A 23,394-nucleotide genomic window follows, 5' to 3' on the forward strand; every position below is an offset into this window, starting at 1 on the left:
TTTTCTAATGAATGGATGGATACCACTATAATTTACAATATTCTTTCAAAAGAATTATTTTAGTGTTGTCAATTTTTTCAATTATCTAGGAAGGTATCCAAAAATAACAAAAATAGTATAGAGAAAATATAGTGATAACATAGTTAATAAGAGTCAACATTTCCCTTCCAGAAAGAAATTACCATTTCAACTAAAAAGTTTTTTCTAATTATTTTTTATAATTGGATTTTAAAAGATTTATGAATGGTGTTGGGACCAATAGCGATACCATACTATTTACAAGCAAGAGTTTCCACAGCACTCCCAAGGCCTTCAGTTTCTGCATCACATCCCAAGATCTTTGCTAGGTTATTATCATGACCAAGAATTTTTATTGCGTCCGGTAAAAATACCGATCATTCCGAGTGTACCGAGCACAATACCGACACTTTAGTGACGTGGCGTTTTGTTATTGGTTTCCGAATGCATTCGGTAACCTGACGGAATCATCACTCCATGACCAAATATATCTTGAAGATAGATTAGAGAAGATCTATTAAAGTTGATATTAAAACTAGAATATTTGCTAAATAGGTCAAGAATGTATTGAAAATAGTCTACTTGCAATGTTGTTGCACCACATAAGAGAGGAGTGTCTCAACAAACTAAATATTATTAATTGCCAAAGTTTCTTTATTAATATGATATCGATCATTTAAATTATTAATAGTTGTAGCCCTTAGCGTTTTGTGTAAGACATTCACCATAATGTTAAAAAGAAATGATGAAATAGGATCATCTTGATGAAACCCTCTATGGCATTTGAATTGAGGGCCTAGAATACCATTGACAGAAAGAAAGGAGTTGGCATGCAGAATAGCTTCCTTAATTCAGCCAATGAAGTTAGGGGATGGAATTTGTTTCGCAGAATGGATATCATGAATGCCAATCACGAAAGTTAATTTTTTTTTTAAATGAGCTTCAATAGAAAGAATTCTTACTTACTTTTGATTGGAGAGTGAATAAGTTTGTGAGCCACCAAAATTCAATCAATTGTGATTTTATTGAACATACAAGCACCTTGGTAGGCATCAACAAAGTTAGATATAGTGTTCTCGAGTCTATTGGTGATAGTTTTGACAAAGATTTTGCTAGCACCTTTGAACAGATTGATAGGCCTAAAATTTATAAAAGTTCATAATGCTCTTTCTTGGAGATAATACAGATAAATTATTTGTAATTATAAATATTGACATACTTTTCATTGCTTATAAACTTCCCCTAGCTCTATTTGCATACTTGAAAACCATGTTCAATATGGTTTATGAAGCCTGAAGCAAAGCACTTTGCAAGGCATACGCATGTATATTACTCTTCTTAAGACATTATTTTTCTTCTCTTGTGTTCTCTTGATGCATCTCTTGCGTCATGACCTGACCGAAGAGCTTGGAGTGTTTAGGTAGAACAAAGAATTGGATGAAAGAGTGAAGTTTTCTACATACCTTGAAAAACTTTCATAATAGTTTATAACAAAATTTTGAAACATAAATATTAAAATGCACAAAAGGGCCACTAAATCAAAAAATTTAATTAGCATATTAAAATAGTACATTTGGCATATAATATACATCTTAAGGAAAAGGATGCAAACTATGTTTTACTATACATTTATTATATTTTACATTATAATGCTTATTATAGACCTAACAATAGATTCTTCTCACACGTTGTAATGAAAAGATTCTCTATGATCCAATTACTCAAAAATATTTATCAACTAATGGGTTAAGTTATATAGAAATATATAATTTAGTGGGTAAATAGCTTATAAAGTACGGTAACTCAAAGGAAAGAAGAAATAATAGAGGCAGTCATCAAATTAAAGATGTAAAGAAATTCACTAATAGAAATGATCATAATCATTAAATTATAGTCAAATTTATGAACAATGACTTCATCATAGCATTTAACTTAACTAGCTTATCATGTCGTAGCTTATCTAGAGCGTATATGCTTGATACCATCATCTAAGGAGCTCCATCGAAACACAAACCTAATTTATGCTTCTCGGTTAGCAAAACAAGATAGGGGTTATATGCCTACTATTGTATGCGGCAGAAAGATTAAAGTCATCAGTGTGCAGTACAGTAACATCTTCAACTAACAACATCTATTATAAGGAATATTGCATAGTATAGTATATGCTTTACTTGAACAATTGAAACATAACTTGAAGGCATACACATCATTCATGGTAATATAAATGATCATTTGAGAAAGATAAATCTGTAAAATTTTGCTATATAGTCTTGTAACAATTTACAATTTTGTCTTATAGCAATAATACTTATTCAAAAGATCATGAAACATAAACATTTCAATTAAATGTATTGGTTTAGGTTAAAGGAAGTATTACTCCAGTCTAAAAAAGATACTGCCCACTTCAAATTTAGGAGATCCAACTCTTCAACTTCAATGTCGAAGTATCGACACATTCTTAACAAAAAAAATATCTTTTATTATATATATATATGTATATAGCACCAAATCATTTAGTTTAGACTGATATCAAAACACAACCTAATTATACCTTAAGGGTAAAGTTACATAACACAATTTGTTTCTCAATTATAATCTTGCTAGCATTTAGGGAACTTGTCTTAAAATATCTTGGAGTGCATTATATATTTATACACTCATAACAAAAACAGCATAACTTTGGATTGTTCCTGTAAACTATCACCGAATCACGTGTACCCATGAAATTATAAAAGATAATGCTTACTCTTTGCCTGTTAATGTCATACATCATTAATCATGGATTTATAGTGTAAAATATCACTAATCATTATCATATGTCAAAGAATTTTTTATTAGTTATAAATCTGCATAATTCTTAAAATCTCCAATTCATCTAATAATGATTTATCTTGACAAAATTCTCTCTTGGTCTTTACATGACATTTTATTTAAAAAAGGAAAAAAAAAACTTAAGTTAGATAAGGATTCAACAAATCTAAAATTAAACCACAACTATTATTAATTACACAAGCTTGATAAAAGTTGAATTTCAACTATAAAATGTAAGCCTGCTTATACACAAACTGTCTTTCTCTGTCTCCAATAAAGTGGATGAGTTGTGTGTCTAACATTATCTTGCAAATGTCTGAACTTGTTTTATCAAATACTTCTATTTTAATGCTTCAGCTTATATTGGTCATTACTTCTACTTATTTATTACTTATAGGTATGTCGATGTTATACTTCAGCTTATTGACAAAGCAGGAGACTTTGTTAGTGATGACATATGGTATCGGGTGGTACAATTTGTCACAAATAATGAAGATTTACAGGTATAAATTATTTCTCCTTGAATGCTCCTGGTAAATGTATTGCATTGATTCTTTTATCAAGTTGTCATTTTTTTTTTCCATGTTTTTCAGCCATATGCAGCAGCTAAGGCTAGAGTTTATCTTGACAAACCCGCATTGCATGAGACAATGGTCAAGGTGATCATCTTTTCCTATTTTTCCATTTATGTTCTTCTTCTTATATTCGATGTCTGTAACTGATTGGACTTAAATATTAGTAGCGGTCATAGATTCTTGCACAATTTAACTAATGCTTAAAATTATGGACGTAAATGAAGGGATTATGCTATCCCTGCTAAGTAGTTGAGATGAAGCAAATCTCGATAGTCATGATAAGCTTCTAGCATATATGAAACTAATTCTATATGATTCTCTTGCTATTTATCTCTTTTAGACCATGCATCTGTGACTCATGTCTCTCTTAGCATTGAATGAAATTGATCATTTTTTATGAAAAGCTTCACCATATCAATAACTATAAAGCCTTTTCCACAAGAACTATTACAAATAAATTGTGGTATTTTGTCAAGGGACTCTTTTTTACGTGCTTGGGGTATATATATTTGTTTTTCAAATTTGTTTTTAATATAGGGATCATTGATCAATATTTTGCTATATATATATATATATATAATTCAAACAACTTTCACAAAGCAACACACCTGCCTCGGCTCTCTACCTCATGCGGTTCATTCCCAAATGAAGCAATGGTTCATTCTTGTAACTTACCTCGATGCACAAAACACCCCAACCCGCTCCTTTATTATCATTCAAACTCACAAAACTGCTTGCTCCTTTCTTCTCGTCTCTTTGTGCCGCTCACTGGGACAGAAGCCCGATCGCTCCTCATCTTCCTCAGCCACACGCAAGATCGCTTACGACCTTTGATCCCAAGCCCAAACAATCGCCCACCTCCGTATATATCCCCGACCGAACACCATACGACATGCACAACCGTGCGTGACAGCCCTATTCGACCAGCCTCTTCGCTCCAACTCGCACATAGACCTTGGCCTCCGACCCGATGACCTGCTTCTGCCTGTCCGGTCACACCAACATGTGCGAATAATTGTGTTACCACCTGACCTGTTGTACGCACACGACCACCCTCACCCGATCCTGCCTCCACCAGTCAATCCAGACCCAGGTCAAAACCACACAACCTTGTTGACTACAAAAAAAGATAGAATAGAAAATTTTCAAAACAAACGGCATATCGGCCACACACCGAGCAGTTAGCGTCGAAATGAAGCAGGAACTTCCATCGGACAATCCAAAGTGATAAAAAGGAAGAAATCTAGAGAAAATGAGACTTACACTTTCGCTCTCGCTCATTCGACTCCGTCGTTCCTGTTCGATTTTCTTGCTTCGCAGGAGGTGTCTAGGGTTCGCCATTCATCTTCTCTTTTCGTCGTTGTTGTTCGGCTTTGTTTATTCGTAGTAGGCGAAGAGATTGCACGCGCCGCTCCTTCTGCTCCATCGTCATTGTTTGGCTTCGGTTCGTAGAGGCCGCACGCACCGACTCCCCTTGGCTGTCTGACTTCGTTCTTCGCAGGAGGTGCAGAGATTGCGTGAGTTACTTCCTCGGCTCCTTTGTCCCTGCCCGACTTCGTTGCTTCGTAGATGGTAGGGATTGCGCGAGTCGCTTCCTCTGCTCCTTTGTTGCTTTCTGACTTCTTGTGTCGCAGGAGGTGTTGAAGTCGCATGAATCGCGACTTTGACTTCCTAGTTGCTGCTCGAAGTCGGCTCCCTCGTTTTTCGATTTTGTTGCTTTGTAGGAGGTATAGAGATTACATAGAGTTATTTATTCGGCTTTCTTTGTTATTGTTCGACTATGATCCTTCAACAAGCCGAATTAAATCATGCCCAACCGACGCTGCTACATTTTTTTTCTTTTATATGTAAATTATAATATATAATATTATATATAAATAATTTATAGTATGATATATTGATATCATAAATATATTATTTTATTAATATAATATTATAAATATCTAAATAAAAGAGAGAAGAAGAAATTAAAAAAAAAAAAAAGAGACTTGCAAGCAAGTATCGAAGACCCGCGCCGTGATCTTAGATCCGGGCGGATGGTTTTAAATTTGAAGCCCCCGCACCATTGATCTTAGATCTGGGCGGGATGAAACAAAATTTGAAGACCCCACGCAGTCGATCTTAGATCCTGGTGGGATGGTTTAAAATCGAAGACCCTACGCCATCGACCTTAGGTCCGGGTAGGAAGAAATTACGGCAGTGCCATCCCGATTTCTCCCTCGGTGAGAGTAGACGCCGGGAGGCTGTCGAAATTTCTTGGAAAATTATAGAACTTTTTTTTTTAAACAATTAGAGAGCAATGCAATTTGGATTTTAATTAATCAATTATATAATGTATTGAAATTCATTAATTAAATAAATTGAATTTAAAATTTATTGATTGATTAATTTAAAAAAAAAATTAAGAATAAGTTTAAAATTCGATAGCATTTCAAATCCGAGGGCTTTTTAGAAAAAAAATTGAGAGTTTTAAAATTAGAGAGCTTTGAAATTTAAATTTGATTAGTTTGTTAATTAATTTATCAATTAATTGAACAATTATAAAATAAAAATGCATTAAAAAAAAGAGGAAGGGGGAAGTTCCACTAATTAGCACATACAATATTATTTTTAAACTCTCCAAAACTCTCAAGCTCTCCAAATCTGAACAAACCCTCATAAACTGTACAACCTCTTCAAAACAAAAACTCTCAAACTCTCCAATAACAATACTAACAACTCAACACACTCAAATTGAACTCCTTTGCATGCTCTCCAAAGCTCCCCTATACGAGCTCTTACAGCTACTAGTGGGATATATCCTCTGTAATTGCAAGCCTCGGCTATTGCAACTACTGACTACGAACACCTACAAATAAACAAATGAAGAGTTAGTATATCATAAATAAATTAAATGAATGTTGATAAATTTAAGCTATTGCAGGTAGAACAAAGTACTGGAAAGTAAAGAAAGTTAAGTACTTAAAAAACCAATAAAGTTACAGTGTCAGAAAATGAGTAGAGTAGTGGACTGCTATAGCAGGAAAAAGAGTACGACTCTACGAGCACAGAACAACTAAACACTGACACTAGTGTCAAAACCCCGAAGTGTGAAAATCACAAACTCAAACCAACTTAAATAAGTACGGAATAAATTTTTAAATATTGTACAAACAACTACTGTCTATACAAACACATGATCAAATTTAAATTACTAGGCAACCTTGTTTATTAGTACTTGATTGTAAAACCCGACAACTTTCAAAGGAAAACAGTAAGTTCGACCTTACGGGAAAGTTTTAGGTAAAAAATTGACTTAACCCTTAATCCTCAATTAAAACACCGGCCACTTCTAATAAAAGTCGTAAATCTGACCTTTGAGGGAAATATTTAGGTGATAATACAACCCTAGACCCCTCACTCAGGTATCATAGTCTATATAGGGCTAGGTTGTAAGACCCATCACTCGGGCCACTTAGCTTACAGGGCTAGGTCGTAAGACCCATCATTAAGCTACTTCTAAGGGAGCACTAAGACCTATCCAACTGAAATATTTGGGCTACCCTTAATAGAGGTTGTAAGTCCCACTAATTGGGCCACTTTCTAATGAAATCCATAAGTCCCTACCCAAATCTAGTCACATGGACAACTCTTGTTGAAAAATTAAGGCAAAAGCCTCAAGAAAGAGTTGCATCTTTAAATAATGTTTTGAGATATAATAATTATGATTCCTATGTTGAAAGCATGTGGAATTTTTATCGTAGGATTTCCCACCCAAGTAATTAAAGCCTTCGAGCATCCTAACCTATAGGGTTAGGTTGTAAGTCCAACTAGCGGGTAACTTCTAAGTGAAATCATAAGACCCACGTTTTAGGAAAATTGTTAAATAAATTGCAATGACCCTAAAACCCAAATAATCAAATTTAAACCTATAGGCATCATATTTTATAGGATTAAGTTGTAAGACCCGCTATCGGGCTACTTCTAAGTGAAGTCGTAAGTCTCACGTTTTAGGATAATTACTAAATAAATAACAATGATCCTAAATCCCAAATAATCAAATTTAAACCTTCAGACATCTTAGTCTAAAGGATTAAGTTGTAAGACCATTTTTTTCTGGCTACTTCCTAAGTATTCAAATAATTAAAACCTCTGGTCAGCCTCGTTGTAGAGTTAGGTTGTAAGACCTATCCTTGGGCAACTCGTAAATAGAGTAATAAGTCTCATTCTAAAACAAATTCCCGAGCTACTTTCTACAAAAGTAGTAAGTCCCAACCTAAATCCAAAAACCTGAGCTACTTTCTAAAGAAGTCATAAGTCCCGCTCCAATCCAAACTCCTAGGTTACTTCTAAACGAAGTCATAAATCCCAAACTAAATCAATTTTTGGATATTCTAATAGATGTAAACCCCAAAACACCTAATCAAATTAAAACTCAAATCTCACCACTTCAGTCTGCTCGGGATCCCTTAGAGGAGACAACTCATAGCTGCTAATCATATTCCTTGGACACTACGGTCAATGATTATTAATGTTGGTAGATTGAAATCTACTGTATACTCGGGATGATGGAACTATGGAATCTTGATATGGTTTATCTCCATTTTCCCCACTATTGAGACTAAAAAATTACCTAAAATTATTTCATTCTTAATCGAGAGTTCTCTCTTACGTGTTAAGAGGGGTAATTAACTATGAGTGCTTGTGCTCATAGGAAGTAAAGATCCTAGATCTATAAACCTTGACACTACCCTCAGGGAAAATCTGGTTAACTACAATCTGACTTAAGGCAAATGATATCCTATAGCTGCAAAGTAGGATTCATACATTCGTGCCATTTTTCTTGAGCCATCAAACCTGATCATCTGTTATGTTTGTTCCTGTAGGTTTGAACACACCCCTTGCATGTTCGATTCTCGTCTTCTTAAAATCAAGACAACAACCTGTCTTTTCTTTTATGTGCTACTAACTCCGACATACTATCATATACTATCTTTAATTAAATAATTAAATATATTTTCTATTATTAAATAATTTTATGATAAGTAGATGGCACATTAGATAATTTCAAGACCCCGCGCCGTTGATCTTTGATCTGGGCAGGATGGATTTTAAATTTGAAAACCCACACTATCAATCTTTGATCCAGGTGGTGAAATTTTCAATTCGAATGCCCTACTCCGTTGATCCAGGTGGAAGGATTTCTATTTCGAAGATTCTGCGCCGTCGTATGTTTGATACGGGCGGGTAGAAACCATGGCAAATGCCATCTTTACCGGGAGGTTGCCGAAATTGTTTCGAGAGGCTGCCAAATTCCGCTTTGGAGCCATTGGAGAGTAATTTTGAGATGTTTAAATTTATTTTTAATAATTAATACAATTAATTTATTTAAAATTAATTAATTCATTTAAAATAATTAATTTAATTATTAAAGTATAATTCAATTAATTCATCAAATAATGAATTAATTAAATTTAAAATAAAATTAAAATTAATTCATTTAAGATACTCATTTAATTAATTTGATTAAATCCAAATCAAAATTACATAATTTAAATTAACTAAAAATAAGATTAAAATTCATTTTATGAATTAATCCATAAATAACATTAAAATGTAATTAAATGACTAAGCCATTTAAAAACAATTAATTTATTTTAATTAATTAAAATCTTAATTTCAATTAAACTCATTAATTAATTTTTAAATAACTTTGAAATTTTATTAATTGAGCAATTTAATTACACAATTAGTTAATTCAAAATAAATTTAAAAGCTAATTATTTAATTTATAATTTCATTCAATTATTTAATTCATTAATTGACCAATTTAAAATTCATTTTATTGATTGAATTAATAATATAAATCAAATAAAATACCATAAAAGAAAATAATATTCATACTAATCATCCTAATGCAACTCAAACCGACTAAAACACTCAAACTCCTAAACTTAAACACCAAACAAAACAACACAAAACTAGAGTCTCCAAAAAAAAAAAAGCTCTTCAAGCTCCAAAATCTCCTCTTATGCAAGCTCCAATCCTCTCAAAAATTCCAAAAGCTCCTCATGTGCAAGCTCCAAAGCAGTACGAACTACGAACTCCTGCAAACAATCGAACAAAAAACCAGTACTGTCAACAAAACTGCAGTGCAACAACAACAACAACATCAAGCCTTTATCCCACTACGTGAGGTTGGCTACATGAATCCTTTTTCTCCATTGTGTCCTATTAAAAGTCAAATTCACGTTTAAGTCTAATAAAGAAAGATCATTTCTAATATTTTCTAACCAATTCTTTTTAGGTATGCCTCTACCTTTCTTAACATAAGTCAAATCTAATACCTCTACTTTCTTAACCGAGTCATCGGAAGTCCATCGTTTTTTGTGACCAACCTATCTAGGCGACTCTCTCTAATCTTATCTTCTATTGGAGCTACTCCAACCTTTTCACGTATATGCTCATTTCGTATCTTATCTCTAACGGTAAAGCCACTCATCCACCTGAGCATCCTCATCTCTGCAACACTTAACTTAGTATTATGCTTCTCTTTTAATGGCCAACATTCGGCACCATAAAGCATTACAGGCCTCACCACCATCTTATAAAATTTCCCTTAAGTTTGAGGGGTACTTTTTTATCACACAACAAAACTGCAGTGCAAGAAAAGAAAATCAGAGTGCCGCAATCAAAACTACAGTGCGAAACTGAAACTAAAGAACACTACTAAAACAAGAAAATAAGTAAAGTACTGTAACAGAAACACAAGTGTTGGACTAGTAAATAATTGAAAATCAAAGCCTAGTGTCAAACTTGTAAACAACTGCAAACCAATGGACCTATTGTACAATCTACAAAAACCATCAGGCTACTTTCAATAGAAGCCATAAGCCTCGATCAATTCAATTAACCGGATAATTTCTAAATGAAGTCATAAATCCATACTAAATCAACTATTAGGTATTCTAATAGATGTAAATCCCAAACTTTCACAAAATTATAAACCACTCATAATAACTTCAGTTTACTCGGGATTCTTGAGAGGAGGCAACTCATGACTACTATTCAGATTCTTTGGACACTGCAATCAACAATTGCTAGTCTTGATAGACTGAAACCTATGGTATACTCGGGAAGACGAAACCATGGGATTTTGATTAGGTTTATCTCCATTTCCTTCAAACTGAGACTAAAACACCTAAAATTTTTCATCTTCAATCGAGAGTTCTCTCTTACGCAATAAGAGGGGTAATTAACTATGAGGGCTTGTGCTCAAAGGAAGTAATGACACATATCTAACTAAACTTTGATACTACCCTCAGGAAAAATTTGGTTATCTACAATCTGACTTGAGAAAATGGAATCCTATGTTTGTATAGCGGAATTCATGCCAACGTGCCATTTTTCTTAAGTCAGCAAGGAGATTGGAAATATGTGATGACCCTTGCAAGACTCGTCTGATTGGTTCTCAAACCTAGCTAAGTTAATTATGCAGGCAAGATGGAATGATAATCGGAAAACAAGCAAATTTTTCATTTCATCAATACCTATGGTACAATTGCATATTCAAATTTGAAATTGAAAAGCTAAAAAACTGAAATTACAGTAATTGTCTGTTAGACCAGTCCATTGGATCAGTCTAGCCAGTCCACACAGGACCGGCTCCTGTGGAACAAAGGCAAAAGTTCCGCCTCCTATACGAGCCACACAAGCCGCCCTTTCCAAACGAGCAGATTAGGAAGGTTTTAGGAGATGTTTAGGAGGAAAATTTGAATGTATGGACTGTTTAGAGATTTTCTTTTGGATTGTATGCATTAAATAATTTGTTTTCCTAGGGTTATGGCATCTTGAATTTGGCGGAAATTTGAGATCCCTTAGGTTTTTGGGCTCTAGCGGCGTGTAAAGATTTGGGAGAGATAGATCCTCCTCTCGAATAGTGGATCAATTGTAACTTGTTATTTTCTTTCCGTTAGTTTGATTATTCCAATAAAAACCACTGTTTTTTCTGGTTTTTCCTTTGTTAAGATCATTAGGTTTCACTTGAGATCTTCAGGTGTTTCCTAACACCATCCATTCATGAATGAAACTTGTATGCCTCCCAAACTTGAATTTGAAATCTTCCTCAAGATATAATAGTCTTTCCTTTATTCAGACTTCTTTGAAACTATCTTTGTTTGCATTGTGCCTAGCCGGTCAAGCGAATTGATTTGTAACCTCTCAAATTTAATTGGAAAATCTTTCTTGAATGCTTATGAAATTGTCACTTATATGATACCTGTAATGATCTTGCAATTCTCCGATTTGAATTTAATTTCTTATAATAACCAGCCACATAACTGAAACTTTGATTGATTTTGTAGCCTTTGCATTTGGATTTGAAATAAATGCATAAAACCGATCTCTTGAATGCAAAACTTAACCGGACACCAATAAGGGAATCGAAACTAAACAGAAATAAATAAATTGCCTTCATAATTTGATGGTTGCAAGATGCTTGATTAATTGTTTTTGTCCCTTTTTTTCATCCTGTAACCTTTCTCCTTTGAATCACATGTGATTGTTTTCCATCAATAATCTTTTCAAAGATGTCTAGTAGAATGACATAAGGTGATGATAGGATCATGACTTCATAGTATGTTTTGCAATCTTTTTTCAAAGTTGCTATAGTTATAGTTGTGATAATTTACGGAAACCTGACTTCTATGACAATTCTTATGGCAGGTTGGTTCCTACCTTCTGGGGGAGTATGGTCATCTTTTAGCTAGAAGACCTGGCTGCAACCCCAAGGAGCTCTTTGCTGTCATAAATGAAAAGCTTCCCACAGTATCGTAAGAAATAAAAATAAAAAAATCTACATATCTCTGTGTTCAGTTTTCATTTTTTAATGGCCACTTACCTGATGCCTCTACAACTGAATTACTTTAGGCCACCTACTGTTGCTATTCTGCTTTCTTCATATGCCAAGATGTTATTGCATACTCAACCTCCTGATCCGGAGTTGCAAGAACAAATTTGGGCAATCTTCAGAAAGTGAGAGTTGCTTTTTTCTTTGCCGAGTATTGGATTAAACATTTATACTTTATTGTTGATTTTTATTTTACTGTGTTATGATGCTTTGAACTCTTCATTATGTACCTATATCAGATATGAGAGCTATGTTGATGTTGAGATACAGCAAAGAGCCGTTGAATATTTTGCCTTGAGTAAAAAGGGAGCAGCTTTAATGGATGTATTAGCTGAGATGCCAAAATTCCCTGAACGCCAAGTATGAAAAATTCAAAGTATTTTGTTGGTTTAACTTGTTGCAAGGCACAGAAGTTAGGACTGCACTGTTCATGTGTTTCAAATTAATAATGATTAGAATTTATTTTATCTTTTTTTTTTTTAATTAATTATCTTTACTTTTGCTAGTCTGCATTGCTGAGAAAGGCTGAGGACATTGATGCTGACACTGCCGAGCAAAGTGCAATAAAATTGAGGAGTCAGCAACAAACATCTAATGCCTTGGTTGTGACCGACCAACTCCCTGCAAATGGGTCACATTCAGTTGGCCAGCTTAAACTTGTCAAAATTCCTAGCCAAAACATGGTTGGATAGATTTCTTATTACCATGTGCAAATTGAAATTTAATTATTTGAAATTATACTTATATGGCGAATCAAATAAGATTTGCAGGAGGCTAGCTCTGTTGATCAAGGGAGAACCGAGGTTTATGGAGCTGTCAGCAAGGTAGATCCAGAAGCAGCTTCATCAGCAGACCTCCTTGGTGATCTATTGGGCCCACTTGCAATAGAAGGTCCACCAAATGCTCTTATCGAAGAAGAACAAAGTCAGGGGATAGAAGCTAATCCCAGTTCTCCAGGTGCCTTAGCATTAGCTGCTCTCGGTGATCAGCCCAACTCAGCTCAGGTGTTAATAATTCTGTCGCTTGAAGTGGCAATTTTTTTAAAATTTCTGTAGAGCTTTCACTTAATTTACCGTTGTTTTATGCTCATTCCTAAGTATTAAAATTAACTTTGTTTATGATTTCAAATTAAATATGCTCATTAGTAACAACATAAATTGTTTTAAAAAAGTATTTAGTGGATTTAATCCTTAGAAAATGTTTGAAAAATATCCTTTCTAGCATGCATACTTGAGGTCGTTTCCCATGCCCATCCCTACGAAGTATGGACATGACAAAGTGATGCTACTGATAGGAAACACTTGGATTCACAAGTGTTCCTAGCCAAAATCAGTAAACTGCAGCGATGATATTGCTGTCCACAGCAGGAAAACAGCAGAAATCTGTTGTTTACAGCAAGAAAACAGCACTTGTCCGGAAAAGTATGAGAGAAAACTCAAGAAAAGGCTTGTATTCCACTTAGACGATGAATAAAATAGCAAGATACAATTGATCCTCAATTCGAGAGGAGGATCGATCTCTCCCAAATCTCTGGCAACGCCAAGAGCCCAAAGAAAACCTAAATCTAAGAGATCTCAAATTTCAGCCAAATTCAAGATGCCCCAAACCCTAGAAAAATCAACTACTTAATGCATACAATTCAAAAGGAATTCCCTAAACAATCCCTGCAATCAATTTCCCTCCTAAACTCCCTCAAATTTCCTTCCCGAAACCGTCCCGCAAGGTGCGCGTCTCGCGTAGCTTCCGCCCAGGCGGAAGCTTTCTCCGCTGTTTTTGCGATTTTTCCCGTGAACCGGTCCCGCCTGGACCGGCTGGACCGGTCCAGTGGTCCGGTCTAACAGCTACCTATTGATGTTGATAGAGGGATAGTTGAGCTGTTAAAATGTAGCGTTCTTTAATAATGGTATATGTTGGGTAAATATATTTTTAGTACATGCATGCATTTCTACGAGTACTACTTATCTACACAAAGCATGCTCGAAAACATTCATGCATCTGCCATATATCTTGAAATCCGTTTGAAATCACATAATAGTAGTGACGTAAACAGATCTGAATATATCATACTTCTAAGCAGATAATGTGCATATGTTCATAAAGTTCAGTAAATAATAATTATTTTATAAGGGTTTGAAATCTCACCTGTCTTAGACATACGTAGCATCCTTTTGTTTAGAAAATTGAAATGATTCGGCTATTTCTTTCTTTCTTTTTATTGTTTTGTTGTTTGTGGCGAAGTTCTACATTGTATACACAATTTGGATTTACGGAGCACTCAATTGGCCAAATAATTCATTCATTTGATCAATAATAACTTAAATGTTTATTATGGATTCTGATGTATAGAAATAGTGTTGTAAGTCCAAACATTTAAATGCAATCTATTCCTATCCAGTCTCAACAAATTTAATATTTAAACTTATTCTTATCCAAAAGAAGATAATAGTTAATAAATTAATTAAAAAAAAATTTCGGCCATAAACTTAAGTGGTTCAAAAAAGTATTGAGAACAACTTTGGTTCAAATTTGTTTTGGCCTTATTTGACTCATAATTGGCCTGTCTCCACTTGGAATTTTTGAAGTGATTTTGGCTTTTGGGAAGCTTATTCTACATCTCATGCCTATCTATTGGAACAAACTATTACTGCAGATGACGGGATTAATTTTTCCATGTTCTGAGCCTCCTTTCCTTTTTGTCATTACGTGTTTTAAGATGTTTGAATGATGATCACAAACTGTAAAGCATTGTCTTTATGTATAAATATAAGTAGGAAATTGTATCTAATCGATTACTTGCTTGTATATGCAATTTTAATAACTCTTTCCTATTTTTCCAGCCTATTATCAATATTGTAGAAAGGTTCAGTGCGTTGTGCCTGAAGGACAGTGGAGTGCTATATGAGGATCCCCACATTCAGGTTTGCAGCCCTGTATTTTCTTCACCATAATGAATTCAGATCCAGTTTCTTAAAGCGCTGAATGATACAACATAACTTCAGTTTTAATATGTTTTACATTTGAATCGATACATCATATGTTTTGCTATTAACTTTTGTGATGTTTATTGTATATATAAGATTGGCGTGAAGGCAGAATGGAAAGCTCACCATGGACGGCTAGTACTTTTCTTGGGTAACAAGAATATCTCTCCACTAGCTTCCGTGCGAGCTTTAATACTACCACCACGGCATTTGAAGATGGAGCTTTCACTGGTACCCGAGACCATTCCACCAAGAGCACAGGTGTGATTCATCTGATGTTAAATAGGTCATGAATTTTTCTTACTACTTCATTTTGATAATGTTTGCATCATAATTTTCTGCATTTTCCTTTAGGTGCAATGCCCACTTGATGTTGTTAATCTTCAAGCAAGCAGAGACGTTCCAGTTCTTGATTTTGGTTATAGATTTGGAACTACGATGGTACTCATTAAAATCCCTGTTTTAAGGTTTTACGCCCTTGACATGTTTTCTGAACTGTTCTATACTTCTCAGGTTAATGTAAAACTACGACTTCCAATGCCATTAAACAAATTTTTACAGCCCATGACAGTCTCTGCAGAGGAGTTCTTTCCATATTGGAAGTCTATTCCTGGACCACCCATGAAACTTCAGGAAGTCGTAAGTTCAATTTACCTCCCATTTTTTCTGGTGATCATGGCTCAAACTTAACTAGGGGACTAGTTATAGTTCCTCGGTACTATGTTTAAAAGCAAGTTTTCTGGAAGCGTTCCTATAAATGCTCCAGATTCAAGATTTACTTGTTATTTATTACGAAGAATTTTTTTACAGTGAATTCTTGTACAGATACAGCTTCAAACCTTGATGCACATTAATAATAAACTCTGCTAGAAACAATTTAGACAAAGAAAACGTGGAAGAAAATTAAAATGAAGCCAAGAAAATAGAGTTTAAATGAAGATGAACTGCTTGTCTTGTTGTGTATCCCATTTAAAAGAGAAGCCAGACTAAGACATCTGCTTGGGATCAATATTTATTCTGGTTGAAAATGTGTAATTGGCATGTTTAATGGATTTTTTAAAAATTATTCAAACTTGTGCAGGTTAGGGGCGTGAAGCCCTTGTCGCTATCTGAATTGGCAAACCTGTTTGCAAGCCTGCATTTAGGAATATCTCAAGGACTTGTAAGTTAGCATACCTTTTGTTCATCTCATACTCTTTTCTCTTTACATCACAGCTTAAATTTGATTCTTGCTCACAGGATTTAAATCCAAACAATTTGGTGGCAAGTGCAACCTTCTGCTCTGACAATTCTCGTTCAATTCTTTGCTTGGTAAGGAAACATAAATGCCTTCCTTAATTACTCGTGTATTTACTCTGTACTTATCTTCTGGTCAGATTCTTGCACGTAATAACAGTAGAATTTTATTCTGTCTTGTTTGTATAAATGAAAGAAGCATCATCCTTCTAAAATAAAGTTCATGTATGTTGAAATTGATAGGGAAACACATAAGATTATTAGTTTAAAGTGCATGTCCCGTTTTTTGCTCTATTGTTTAACGTTCTACTTATGAAAGCACGAAGCAAATGTGAAAATGGTTATGGTGATTAACAACTAAAATGGATTTTGATTGCTCGTGTCATCGGTTATGAAATAATTACGATAAGTCTAATCATGAGGATTGCGGTAAACTGATAATGACTTCATTTACTATGCCTTATAATTCGTTTTGAGTTTGCTAGCCTTCTTGGTTATGTTTCAAATGGCATTTATGATGTTTGATACTTTTCAGTTTTGTTCCCTCTTATAATGAAGACTTGTATTGAGGCACGCAAATCATAAATGCTTGCCTCAATACATAAATGTGATGGATTTAAGTTCCTTATATATATTGATATAGAATGTGAATATTGGTGATGGCATAACTTTTAGGGTTAATATTGAGTTGTTATATTAGAGAATCATCTTAAGACAAATGTGTGAATATAGATGAATATTATAAAGCAGTAATAGTACTATCAAAACAAATCCACACGTAAAATCCAATACTGATGTGAATGCGGATGGAGTCTTATATAAATTGAGAAGGAATGGGATGTGGATAATGGATATTGATATGGTGAACAAGCATCAAGATGCTAGATTGTGTGAATTTGTTTGAAGAGTATTTTATTGTGCATTATAAAGTCTATAAGACAACTACTAAACTACATACATTAGGTTGGAAATAATAATCATAACAAAATGAGCTCTGGTCAAAATGTGAAGGTGAATCCGTGAATGTATAACTATATTTGAGATGATTGAGTAGTGCATTTTGGACATAATGAAAGCTGTTTGTGCGGTTAGTGTACAATTAAAGTTAAGTGGATATTGTAACGTCAAATGATTTAATACAAAATGGTGAAGACCAATAGAAGTTCATGCAAGAAAGTTCAACTTCCAATTTAATACAATATGTTGTCATGCTTTTGAATGCTTCAACGCACTACTTTCAAGAACCATCAATTCCTGTGAGCAGTCAGCTTTAACCAACCATTCTCTGACAAGTTAATTTAAATTGTCCAGTGCTGCCATACTGTTTAGCCTAACCCACCCCACTGAACCATTGCACTTTTGGACTAAAATTGCTATGTTATATGCTCTCAATACATTACTTTGGTGTATTTAACATTTTCAGGTTAGAGTTGAGACGGACCCTGCTGACAGAAGTCAGTTACGCCTAACAGTTGCTTCCGGGGATCCTACATTAACCTTCGAGTAAGTTTTGCACATCTTAAAGCTTATTTTGAATGCAGAAAGTATCTCTTTTAACTTCTTTCTTCAAATCAGGTTAAAGGAACTTCTTAAGGAATATTTGATCAATATTCCTGTAACAACCCCGGTAGGGGCACCGCTCCAAGCTCAAATTCCAGCTCCTTTGCAACTAGAGCCACCTGTGACTCCTGTGACAAATGATCCAGGTGCACTTCTTGCAGCACTACTCTGAACAACTACTGTTCATCTTTACTAAGATTTTGGCACATCTGAGGAGAAAAGCAAAAAAAAAATTAGATATGGTGCTCTGAATACAATAAGTAGGAGGAGATATCCATCCAACAAACGGTCCACATCATTAATATTCTTTGGGGCATTTAGAGTTTAGGCCCTTTGATGAGTTGTTTTCATATACAATATATATATCGCAGCACCAGATGTGATCCTCTGCAATTGTATTTTGATTCCTTGAATATGGCTTAGATTTAAAAATTTGTAGCGCTAGGGAATTTTCTGTGCAGTTTCTTTTTTCTTTTCTTTTTGAGAGGGTGGGGGGATGGGGGGTTATTTATTTGATGAAGAGTAATGTATCATTTTCTTCTTTGAAGTTCTTATTCAATGGTTTCTCAATCAGACTTTTGGAATCTTTGTTGCTCAATTTTTTGTTTACTGAGTTTAAATAAGAATGTACTTTTATATTTCCTATGGATATGGACACTTCCATAACATATTTAAGACGAGTTGGATTAAAATTATAATTATTGGATTTATCTTAAGATGAGTGTAATAAATTCAATAATTATAAATTTTATTTCGATTAAATTTGAATCAGTATATGTTGTCGAAAATTTTTTCATATACCAAAATTACAATATTCATATAGTAATATTTTATTTTTGACATAATTAAAGGCCATGTCTTTAATTAGATTAGGCATGACTGAATCTGATTGAAGTTAGCAATCAAGAACTTATATTTTGGAGGCAAAGACAGAAAATAATTATAAGTTAACCTTTAATAAGGCTGCTATATTCATGAATACATCAATTTTAAAGAAGTTTCATATGGTGCTGAACTTCATGCTCCCATCCTCTATGAAATTATTTCAATCAGTGCAAATTTTATGTTCGCAGTTCTTTTAAACATTGGGGTTAAAGTCCATTTCTGAAATTCGGGGGTTTTCTGACTGAATTTTAGGTATTATAAATTTTATGATTATTAAAATTGTTTTCAGATAAAATACAATATATTTATTTAAATCTATTAAAATTTATATTGGCAGCAACCTTGCCTTGGGATCATAAGTGTGAGCTAGGGCCTATTAATAGTTTCTCGTCACTTTAAGTCTGTGTGTGAGGCCCAAAATGTTGATCTCTGTTTGTTCCACGCTGCTTAAACATGTCATATTAATGCAATCAGTGTTTATGGCTGACTTAGGTTTCGTTTGGGACGGCATTCTTACCGCTTCTTAAAGCAGCTTTTTAGTTCAAAAATTAAAAAATTTGAACTAGAAAGCTGCTTTAAGAAATAGTAAGAAAGCCGTCCCAAACGAAGCCTTAGTCTGTTGGCTAGGAGCTTAAGCTATCAACTAAGAGATTTGGAGTTTGAGTCTTGTGTATGTGTTATATGTGAGAGTCTGTCTTAATTGATCTAAATGCCTCCAAAAAAATGCAATCATTATTTCATGCTATGTTTAGCTCGCATGAGTAATGGGCATTGTTGCTTTGATTTTCTCATGTTCTCAGGTAGGATGCCATGTTGTTCAGTAAGCTCTTGCCACATGTATATATCATTTCATGGTTTTTTTTTATATTTCAGAGTGGTCGATGATATGTAGAGCTGCAACATGAGCGTGAGATTCCTAAAACAAATGATTATAAGACTACTTAATCTCATATTAGATCATTCAAAGTATGTTACTACAAATCTTATGACAAATAGTTGATAATCTGAGTTGTAAATTTATCAACACCTTCTAAACAATCTCCCCTTGTTCACCCCAATCCAAGTAAATGTCAAGAAAATATAACACCACAACCATAACAAGAGAAGAAGCCACTGTAGCCATCGCACCCAAAACCCATAGGAAGAGAGGAAACGAGAAGTAACAAGCTCTGAGCCCCAACGACCAGCAGAAACTCCCTCTGTTAACCATGCTCGCCACATACTCCGACGCTCTTCCCCTTTCCCCATGGCACTTGGGTGGCACATTAATCAAAATGCTTGCATGACTGTAGTACCTCACCGACTGAATGTTGAGGAGAAAGGAAACAAGAAAACATAAGAGGATGGAGAAGTAGTTTGCTCTGGCAAGTCCTTTATTTTCGTTGTTGGTGTAATTTGTCATGAGAACCGCAATCAAAGAGCAGAGCATGATCGATGTTGAGGCCATTAGTGTTGATGCCATGATGTTGTTCCTTAGCGTTTGGACTGCTAGGACTCCGTTCTTTATTGGGTCCTGCATATATACATATATATATAAATAAAATTAGTTACTGATTATTTAAATATTCAAATTTATTTGAAGATGTTATATTACCTTGAATCACTCTTATATATATATATATATATATATATATGTGCATATTTTATACAAATAAAAATATAAAAAAAAAGTATGTGCATATTTTATGAAATCTTAGCGGGGAATGAATTAAACATGATATATATGCATTAAATTGGTAAATTAATTACCTCCATCATGATCTGAACCCATAATCGACGGTTAATAGCGTTGATGCCTATGACGGTCTTGGTGGGGCGGTGAAGGATGTAGAGGAGAAGCCATAGATGATAACTTGCCAAAATTAGAAGCCCGAAAAAAACGAGAATATAATCTAGCACCATTGCTAAAATAAGAGTTGAGAGACTAGAGATTTTAAATAAACTTTGTTTTTCACAAATTCTACTCAAAGATATATATAAAAATTCGTGGATATAGGTGAACCATTATACATGACAACGGAAATCACGTGAATAGTAGATAGATTAGAATACGTGGCATGTTTACTTTAAAAATAATAAATAAATAAATAATAAAGGTAGATAAAAGAGGATAAATACAATTAGTATAACAAACCTTAAATTTCTCCAACGAACTAACAAATTTATCCCGTAATTCATTTAAATTTCAAAATTAAATGTTAATTTTACGAAAACCATAAAAGTTATTTGCAGCGAGAGTTTAGATCAGTTAGTTGGTAATAAACAAAAGAAAACTAATTAATAATCCTCTCCGTTGACTTCAGCTTCATGAATCCAATGGTGCAGAGCCGCAGACCGACATTAAAATTAATCACGTGCTTCCGCAATCCAACCCCCCTCAGGCCACGTGTCAACGCAGCTCTTCTTCGTTATTTTATTGGTCGAAACATTGTTTGGTGTTTGTTCTATGTACGAGATCCCATATTGTGCTGGAATGAACTACAGGCATTTCATTTTCATTCCATTTGCATATCATTTGGGCTGGCGACTCTCACGCCTATAAAAACGGTTCTTCGTTGGCTCTGCGGGATTGCTTTAGCCTCATACGCGGCCGGGAGGGCGGAGTTCAAGCTCGGAAAATACCGGAGTGGGCTGGAGAAGGAAGCGAAACTTTTCTGTTTTTCTCGTCATTCCTGTGGCTCTCCAATTGCAGCTGTGCTTCGGGTAAGTCTCTTGATTTTTTCCTTTTTCACTATTTTGATTTAGGGTTTCATGCAAGGTGCTGCTGGTACATCGATTATCATAAAAGCTCTCCTCTCGAAATTTTCATATGAGCTGTATATCTTCGTGTTTGATCTGTGACATGAAATCAAGTTTTTGGACAGAATTGGTCATGTTTTGTTTTATGATATTTAATTTGGATCTCGTTGGCCTTACCTTTATTTTTGCTTCGTTGCGGCTAAATTTAGTACAGAAATATCCTGGATAGCGTTCGGAAGAAATTTAAGGGATTTTTTGCTTGTTTACATTTTTCTATTTTTAAAACCTTGTATTATTTTGTAATCCCGCTCTTCGCGATTCTGATCTTTAAGATAACTTTTTAAGTTACACTATTATACAGTATATTATGGCGGTTTTGGTTGCCTCAGATTATATCTCATATTCCTCTTGAAGAACCTCACCTCTTTCTTGCCTTTCCTACTATTAACTCTCCTAAGGCAGTCCCTTCAGTGGATTTTCTTTTCTTGTTCTTCTTATTTTGTCTTAAGTGGACTCATGAAATGGTATTCCACTAAATTCGTGTAGGTTTTAGGTTATCCTGTCTCTGTTTTGTTGAAATTTTGAATTGAGAAACGTTGTGCCAGGCAACCTTGTTTCTTGCTTATTCCTGTTTGTTTTTTCCTCTTTAACTGCAGAATAGGGGGCCTTGGCTTAATAATTCAAATTACAAACTTCTAAGATATTGATCAGCAGAAGCTATGGAGGTATATGGCAAATCCATGATTGCTGAGCCAAGAAATGTGATTTTTTTGTCCAGTATTCTCAACCGAGAAGGTCCAATTCCTAGTCACAAATGTGACTGGAGATGTCAAAATGAACACTTGTTTGGAAATATGTATCGCTGCAAACTATCCGGAATTACGCATATATGTGATAGAAATTGTAACCAGAGGATTTTATATGATAACCATAGTTCCCTTTGCAGAGTTAGTGGGCAGGTTTTTCCTCTTTCACCCGCTGAGGAGCACGCAGTGAGAGGTATTCGGAGGAAGTTCGAAGTCGAGAACTCTGATGGGTGTGCTTTTAAGCGCAAGCGAGATGCTAAGCTGCATCCTTCTCCTTTCGAGAGATCCTTTTGTTCAGTTAACCCAATCTGCAGTCAAATTGGAGATGGAATGGACATGAGTTAGATCTCATGATTCCATCTCCAGGTCTTTCTTTGTTTTCATTTTTTTCTCCACTTTGATGAGGGAGAATTGAGTACTATCATTCAGAACTTTAGTGAGTCTGGTAGAGCAACTGAGTATGTTCCTATATGTTGTAGGATGTCTTAACAACTTTTCTTCTATGACACTTTTATTTGAAATGGAACGATGTAACTTCTTAATATGTGACAAATCTTTTGTTACCATTTCAGGTGTCTCATATCATAGCGCAACTATGCTTAGATTTGGCTTTCTTTGATTTCAATCATATTGAAGCAAAGAAATTTTGTTACTCTTATATTTCTTTTGGTTTAACTTCCTATTCATTGAATTATAATTATTTATGACCTCTATTGCTCTTTTTTTTATATTACCTGACCTTAAATGAAATGACATTGTAGTAATACTCTGCACTCTGCAGGTTGTTGCTTAACATGATAGTATCTGATTGACCATATTTGAAGAATTTGTACTATTAATGATTTTATTTTTTTCCTTGCAGGATTGATTAGGGTTTACTTATATTTATATTTGAG

The 23,394-nt window shown here is 34.4% G+C and overlaps 3 protein-coding genes across 3 annotated transcripts in view; 2 read left to right on the top strand and 1 right to left on the bottom strand.

Annotated features, from left to right (window-relative positions):
- Window positions 1–18,528, top strand: part of LOC110114907 (AP-2 complex subunit alpha-2) — a 47,122-nt gene extending 28,594 nt beyond the window's left edge. Inside the window, exons 13-27 of the mRNA XM_020847950.2 lie at window positions 3,227–3,332; window positions 3,423–3,488; window positions 12,108–12,214; window positions 12,312–12,416; window positions 12,531–12,651; window positions 12,798–12,974; window positions 13,062–13,295; window positions 15,129–15,209; window positions 15,369–15,533; window positions 15,627–15,713; window positions 15,786–15,911; window positions 16,354–16,434; window positions 16,512–16,583; window positions 17,932–18,011; window positions 18,084–18,528. Coding sequence (XP_020703609.1) covers window positions 3,227–3,332; window positions 3,423–3,488; window positions 12,108–12,214; window positions 12,312–12,416; window positions 12,531–12,651; window positions 12,798–12,974; window positions 13,062–13,295; window positions 15,129–15,209; window positions 15,369–15,533; window positions 15,627–15,713; window positions 15,786–15,911; window positions 16,354–16,434; window positions 16,512–16,583; window positions 17,932–18,011; window positions 18,084–18,240 — 1,765 coding nt within the window. The 3' untranslated portion in view covers window positions 18,241–18,528. The remainder of the gene's footprint in view (window positions 1–3,226; window positions 3,333–3,422; window positions 3,489–12,107; window positions 12,215–12,311; window positions 12,417–12,530; window positions 12,652–12,797; window positions 12,975–13,061; window positions 13,296–15,128; window positions 15,210–15,368; window positions 15,534–15,626; window positions 15,714–15,785; window positions 15,912–16,353; window positions 16,435–16,511; window positions 16,584–17,931; window positions 18,012–18,083) is intronic.
- A 1,357-nt stretch (window positions 18,529–19,885) lies between these two features.
- LOC110114927 lies at window positions 19,886–20,951 on the bottom strand. Its single transcript, XM_020847972.2, has 2 exons — window positions 20,703–20,951; window positions 19,886–20,466 (listed from the first exon to the last, which is right to left on the bottom strand). The coding sequence occupies exons 1-2, from the start codon at window positions 20,853–20,855 to the stop codon at window positions 19,984–19,986; spliced, it is 636 nt and encodes a 211-aa protein (XP_020703631.1). The 5' UTR covers window positions 20,856–20,951; the 3' UTR covers window positions 19,886–19,983.
- A 547-nt stretch (window positions 20,952–21,498) lies between these two features.
- LOC110114921 lies at window positions 21,499–23,078 on the top strand. The gene is made up of 2 exons (XM_020847965.2): window positions 21,499–21,656; window positions 22,349–23,078. Exon 2 carries the CDS (start codon window positions 22,412–22,414, stop codon window positions 22,841–22,843), a length of 432 nt encoding a protein of 143 aa, XP_020703624.1. The 5' UTR covers window positions 21,499–21,656; window positions 22,349–22,411; the 3' UTR covers window positions 22,844–23,078.
- The last annotated feature ends 316 nt before the right edge of the window (window positions 23,079–23,394 follow it).

This window comes from Dendrobium catenatum, unplaced genomic scaffold (genome assembly GCF_001605985.2).
Source record: "Dendrobium catenatum unplaced genomic scaffold, ASM160598v2 fragScaff_scaffold_133, whole genome shotgun sequence".
NCBI classification, from domain to species: Eukaryota; Viridiplantae; Streptophyta; class Magnoliopsida; order Asparagales; family Orchidaceae; genus Dendrobium; species Dendrobium catenatum.

Excerpts from the sequence above, each read along its gene's own strand:
- LOC110114921 (XM_020847965.2), top strand. The coding sequence starts at position 22,412 with ATGGAGGTATATGGCAAATCCATGATTGCTGAGCCAAGAAATGTGATT.
- LOC110114927 (XM_020847972.2), bottom strand. The coding sequence starts at position 20,855 with ATGGTGCTAGATTATATTCTCGTTTTTTTCGGGCTTCTAATTTTGGCA. Across the intron at positions 20,467-20,702 it reads GGGTTCAGATCATGATGGAG|GACCCAATAAAGAACGGAGT; the intron begins GTAATTAATTTA and ends GTATATATGCAG.